The 6,615-nt window shown below is 57.4% G+C and overlaps 1 protein-coding gene across 1 annotated transcript; it reads left to right on the forward strand.

The window, feature by feature from the left end:
* The first annotated feature begins 2,603 nt into the window (after nucleotides 1-2,603).
* On the forward strand, nucleotides 2,604-6,049 carry LOC119284971 (probable inactive receptor kinase At1g48480). Its single transcript, XM_037564157.1, has 2 exons — nucleotides 2,604-4,158; nucleotides 5,059-6,049. The coding sequence occupies exons 1-2, from the start codon at nucleotides 2,763-2,765 to the stop codon at nucleotides 5,709-5,711; spliced, it is 2,049 nt and encodes a 682-aa protein (XP_037420054.1). The 5' UTR covers nucleotides 2,604-2,762; the 3' UTR covers nucleotides 5,712-6,049.
* Nucleotides 6,050-6,615: the final 566 nt, after the last annotated feature.

Here is a 6,615-nt window from a genome sequence, read left to right on the forward strand (position 1 = left end):
TTCCTGTGTTTCCACTGTCACCTCTCTCTGATATCCTAATAGACTTATAATAGACATTCAAAGATAAAGAAACAAGTCAGATATGCAAATATAATAAGGTACTGTAGGGAAACCATATTTAAGATTCATTGAGATCACTGCTAGTGTTAGATGATAGACAACAGAATCGAAGCTTCAGTTGACACAAACAACATTACAAAGGAAAGGGTTCAACAAGAAAGAAGCACCCAGAACAACAATCTCCTGAAGTTCATGTCAACATTCAGGTTTTACTGCCAATGAATGACTAAAAAGGGGTCAGCAAATACATCACTTCGGGGCTGTTTGGTTTCTAGCCACACTTTCCCACACATTGCCATTCGGCTGGTCCACTCTTTGGAAACAGCGTAGCTGCGGCATCATGTAAGGATCAGTCAACTTCAGAAAGAGGTGCCTCAGCCTCATTATGTGTCGGCAATATTTTGCTCTCGGTTGACTTCAGGTGCAGAGTTACCCAGTTGGGTAGCCTCTGCATTGATGGATCTTGGAAGGTGTTTAATTCCTTAGAGATGGTGTGAAGCTGAACGATTCCGCCATGGTTGCTGGCATTGTGTCAATGTCAATGGATGAGTCTTGCAGGCTCGATTCAGCAAATATTTTTGGATATGAAGATAAACAAGGGCTCAATTTTGAGTTTGCGAAGTTATGTTGGTTTTGGTGGAATTCAAAGGCATGTTCATGAGTTTATCAGCCAATTATAGGCGTCGGATATCATCCCTCTGCCCAGTTTCAGTCGCTGCATCTCCGGGGACAAACCTCCCTTGGTAGAAGAGGAGAGAACCACGTCGTATGCAACATTGTTCAGCTTCGAGCTGGCAACTGGAACATCTATCTCATCGCCGTCCACAAGTTCCAGCATCTTTTTACAACCAGTTCAGCATGGTAAGTAGGTAACCATCTGGACCATCCTGTATGTAGCATACGCTGTCTTTCTGAATTTGATACGAAACTGCAGCATCCTCTAGTGTTATTTGTCCTTTTCGAAATTCAACACGGAATCATGTGATTTACTTAGCTTCAGACCGATCACGTTTGAAGGATTGTCATTGACAGAAAGCAGTTTCTAAGATGCTTTGGTCAATTTTCTGACATTAGAAACTAGTATCATTGTCGCCCCTTTGGTTGCTGACTTGCTCTACATCTACTAAATTTGTCTCCTCCTCGATGTCTTTCAGCCCTGTCTGTAGCCATTCTATGGAATCCATTGCAGTCCGGGTTCTTCCTCCCGCAGGCATTATTATCATTAGCACCATGTTGAAATTGTGTCAGCTTCAACCAGCCTGCATGCATACAGCAGTAGTACAATCTCGAAGGAAGAAAGGCAGAAATGGAAGAAACGAAATCGGAAACCAGCTGGTCAATGCATCATCAGCAGGCTTGGCAGACGATTGGGCTGGACCGATTTGCTCGGGCAGAGAAAAGAATCTAGTTGGTGGGCGGGGCAGAGGCGGAGCCCATCCCACAATTTTCCAACCGATGAAACAACAAGACGAGAGTTCGTTGTACCCGATACGATACCTGCTGCCCGGAAAGACCTACCGTACGCACCGTCGACCGATCATTGCCAAACCAACAACACACACACAAAAAAAAAAAAGAGGCGCCACACTTCCCTGGGCCACGCCATCATCATCTGCTTGCCAGAGCTCGCCGCTCTTGTTCTCCCGGGCGGGAGGGCATCAGCAAGTTGGCCACCATTCTTCTCTCTGGAGTAGCAGCCGAGTCTCGAGCGTGATGATGCGGCTCGGCCGGCGAGTCCTTGACCGGAACCAGAAAGCCTGCCAAGCGTGCGATCCTGAACCTGCCCGGTTAAATTTCCCCTTTTGACATTATTATCGTGAACCTGCCGGGTTTTACTGCTGCGTTTTCAGGCAGGCACTGGGTGTGTACGTACGTACGTGTTGCCAAAAATTCAAGTTTGTGTACACCAGCAGAAGGCCGTGCTGGTGCGCCTTGCCCGGGGAACTGGCCGATAAATGCCCGTGAACTGGATAACATGCCATGCTCGGGTACTTCCCTCCCACTGCCCCAGTGTCGCACCTAGCAGCGCGGCAGTACCACTCACGAACCTTTTGCTCGTGGTCGGAAGCTTGGGATTCACTCAACCCCAACCAGCAGCATTCCGAAAGAATCTCCAGCGCGGTGGGCAGGAATTTCCTCCCGACGGAATTCCGGGTGAAAGCGAGCGCGGTTCACCCGTCCAGCTCACGATTTCCTAAACGATTTCCTAAACAATTCATCCATCATGGAAATATATTACTACTAGCACTGGAGCAGTAGTATTATTTTTCTCGTGTCTTTTGGCCCGGCGGGTGCTGGTCCCGCGTCCAGCCAGCCTTTCGTTTCACCTGGCCTCAAAAGACTCCTCCCCCTGCTGCTAATCTGCCTTTGGATTGGATTAGAAAAAGAGGAAAGCGGGAATTCTCCAACCAGGCTCCAGTGAGCGCCACCGGGGTTAATCAATCCATGATTAAAGCAGCAATCAGGCCCATCGCGCCAATCAGGCCCGCCGCTCCAGCTCCTCGCGCTAACCAAACCTTCCATTATAATTCAAGATTCCCCTGCCCCTCCCCCTCCCCCTGCCCACTCTATTTCTACTACTGCCAGTACTACCTCCACACAGAGAGTGTCTCTGCTTTTCTCCTTCTCCATGGCCATGCCAGTGCCCTCCTTGAGCTGACAGAGCAACAAGCCTCTCGCCGCCCCCCTTCCCCCGGTCTACGATGGCGGCAATGCCGGGGCCGGCGAGGCTGGCCCTTGCCGTGCTGGCGCTCGCGTCGGTGCTCCCGGCGTACCGCTCCGACGACCTCAACACCGACGCGCAGGCGCTGGAGGCGCTGCGCAAGGCGGTGGGGCGGTCGGCGCTGCCGTCGTGGAACGGCAGCGCGCAGACGTGCCAGTGGCAGGGCGTGGCCTGCGAGAACGGCCGCGTCGTCGAGCTCCGCCTCCCCGGCGCCGGGCTCATGGGCGCGCTCCCCTCGGGCGTGCTCGGCAACCTCACCGCGCTCCGCACGCTCTCCCTCCGCTGGAACGCGCTCTCGGGGCCCATCCCCGACGACGTCGCCCGCATGACCGAGCTCCGCGCCATGTACTTCCAGCACAACGCCTTCTCCGGCGAGGTGCCCGCGGCGCTCTACACGCTCAGGAACCTGGTGCGCCTCAACATCGGCCAGAACAGGTTCTCCGGCGAGATCTCCCCCGACTTCAACAAGCTCAACCGCCTCGGCTCGCTCATCCTCGACACCAACGACTTCTCCGGCGAGATCCCCAAGCTGGACCTGCCCACATTGGAGCAGTTCAACGTCTCCTACAACAAGCTCAACGGCTCCATCCCCCGCAAGCTCCGCAAGATGCCCAGGGACTCCTTCCTCGGCACCGGCCTCTGCGGCGGCCCGCTCGGCCTCTGCCCCGGCGAGACCGCCGAGACGCCCGCCGGGTCGCCGGAGGCCCAGCCGGGCGCGGGCGGCGGCGCGGCCGACGTCGGTGGCGGCAAGAAGAAGAAGAGGCTCTCCGGCGGCGCCATCGCCGGCATTGCCATCGCGTGCGTGCTCGGCCTGCTGCTGCTGCTCGCCCTGCTCTTCTTCCTCTGCCGGAAGAAGAAGTCGAGCAGCGCGCCGAGGTCTTCTGCGGCGGCGGTGGAGAAGGGGCGGGACCTGGGCATGGGCCCGCTGGACGGGGAGCCCAAGGGGCAGAACGGCAACGGCGTCCACGGCGGCGCCGCAGCGGTGCCGGCCGCCGCGGCCGCCGCAGCCGCCGTCGCCGCCAAGTCAGGAGGAGGAGGGTCGACGGCCGGGTCGAAGAAGCTGATCTACTTCGGGCCGATGGCGGCGGCCCCGCCGTTCGACCTGGAGGACCTGCTGCGCGCGTCGGCGGAGGTGCTGGGCAAGGGCGCGTTCGGCACGGCGTACAAGGCGGTGATGGAGAGCGGCGCGGCGGTGGCCGTGAAGCGGCTCAAGGACGTGGACCTCCCCGAGCCGGAGTTCCGCGAGCGGATCGCGGCCATCGGCGCCGTGCAGCACGAGCTGGTGGTGCCCCTCCGCGCCTACTACTTCAGCAAGGACGAGAAGCTGCTCGTCTACGACTACATGTCCATGGGCAGCCTCTCCGCCCTCCTCCACGGTAAGAAAAATCAAAAACTTTTTACAGTTTCCTCTCGCCGGGCCGGTTCGTTATCGGCGCTGCCGCCCTGTCGGTGGATGGATCCAAACAGGCTGGCGATATTCCGTCGCCGGCGTGAAAAAAGTCCAACGCGGTGGCGCGTCCCTTTCGCCGGATCCATTCCGTTTCCCTTTTAACCGGTGTCTGACCTACCCCGCCGCGTCCATGGCCCGGTTTGTTTATGTCCCCGCCATTGCCATGCCCAAGGTGTACATTTCATACGCCCGAACTGCAATTTGTACGCTAGCATGCACGACTACAGTAGCAGAGACAGAGTTGTCGGGCTCAGCGTTTGCCAGCCGAGTTGCGTGGGATCTAATCCGCTAGTTTAAGGCAGCGGACAACGTGACAGCCATGACCGCCCTTGGCACGACCCGCCATTTGCGACCCACTTGCCTGGCTTAAGCTCGTGGTCCATGGAGGCTCACCCCCTTTTGAAATCCAGTAACACTGTCCGATACTACAACTATGCGAGCACGTACATGGAGTTATTAGTTGCAGATGAGTGAAATTTCCTTGGCAAGTTGCGCGCGCATGTGAGCGGGGAGGGCAGGGTGGTTGATGGACTTGATATGCGTCCACGTGACATTTAGTTGGCGCCACTGCTCCCATCCTCGGGATTCCTCCCCCTCCCCGCGCCAATAATGGCCGGCGTACGTACGCACACACGCAGATTTAAAAGCATCATTCGTGAGCCCGGACGGGGTAGATAAGAACACATGCCATGCACATGCACACGCACACGAGACGTAAAACCAACGGAAGCCCAAAAGAAAAGAAAGAAACAACCGTGTTGCACCGTAACTACGATGAGATGTGTGTTAATAATCTTCATGTATGTGGTGGTGTGCGTGCGTGCAGGGAACCGGTCGTCGGGGCGGACGCCGCTGGACTGGGAGGCGCGGTCGGCGATCGCGCTGGCGACGGCGCGCGGGGTGGCGCACATCCACTCCACGGGGCCGACGGCGTCGCACGGCAACATCAAGTCCTCCAACGTGCTGCTCACCAAGAGCTACGAGGCCCGGGTGTCGGACCACGGCCTGCCCACGCTCGTCGGCCCGTCATTCTCCCCGACCCGCGTCTCCGGCTACCGCGCGCCGGAGGTGACCGACATCCGGCGCGTCTCGCAGAAGGCCGACGTCTACAGCTTCGGCGTGCTGCTGCTGGAGCTGCTCACTGGCAAGGCGCCCACCCACGCCGTGGTGAACGAGGAGGGCCTGGACCTGCCGCGCTGGGTGCAGTCCGTGGTCCGGGAGGAGTGGACCGCCGAGGTGTTCGACCAGGAGCTCCTCAGGTACCAGAGCGTGGAGGAGGAGATGGTGCAGCTGCTCCAGCTCGCCATCGACTGCTCCGCGCAGCACCCCGACCGGCGGCCCAGCATGTCCGACGCCGCCGCCCGCATCGACGAGATCCGGCGCTCCGCCTCCTCCTCCTCCGCCGCCCAGCACGCGACGACCGCGGACGGCTCCCCCGCCGCCCCCGCCCCCGAGGGCGACGACGAGCCGTCCCTATAACCGACCGGCATTGATCGATCCCCGTTCGTCCTCCACCGCGAACGGAAATTCATCAGTTGGAAGAAAGGAAATTGCTTAGTTCTTTGCATGGATCGCGTCTCTGCTCATCAGCAACTTGTGCATGTCTTCATTTTTTGTTTCTTTCATCTTCTTCTCCTGTTCGGCCCCTCTTTTTCTTCTTCTTCTTTTCTCTCACGGGCTTTGATTCTGTTCTATAGCACATGTCGGTCGGAACACTACTGTAAGCGTTTGATTCTTGGAAAGTAACACATGGACGATGCCTGTACTGTACTGTACCTAAGGACGACGATCCCACGGATGTCATGCCACCGTTGCCACCAGCTGTTGTGATGCTTGCTTACTTAAAACACCCGGTGATTTGCTCGCGGTAGCTAGGCTTTCGCTGCCGACGCTTTGCTTTGCCTGCCTCCCTCGCTCACTTTCACCTCGTCTAATCGGCCGATCTCGGTTGTCAATGGTGGTTGGGCTGCCCATTTTCCTGCCGTGATGAGCCTCCTTTTGCCCGTCGCTCGCCGCCCGATCGATGGCTCCGCCTGTGGCGTCTAGCGCTCGGCCTGTGAGTGAACGGACGAAACCCGGCTACGGCTACGGCTACTGGTCTTGGTGTGGTGTGGTGTGGTGTGGTAGGTCGGAGGAGACATCCCTCTTTCTTTATCGGAGAGTGCTTTCGAAGTAACACGGCCACGGAGAGGGACTCGAGGGTCATGTACGTAGCGTTGCGTTTATACGTGTGCAGTTCCATGACGCTGACGGGGTCGTCAAACTCGGCGAGCAGTGCGACAACAAGGCATCATCGTCGTCTATGCACGGTTTGTGGTTGGCTCATTCATATACGAGTACTCTACAGAGGCGAACCGACAGTACAGACGTGTCAAACCAGCTG

This window comes from Triticum dicoccoides, chromosome 4A (genome assembly GCF_002162155.2).
Source record: "Triticum dicoccoides isolate Atlit2015 ecotype Zavitan chromosome 4A, WEW_v2.0, whole genome shotgun sequence".
Lineage (NCBI taxonomy): Eukaryota > Viridiplantae > Streptophyta > Magnoliopsida > Poales > Poaceae > Triticum > Triticum dicoccoides.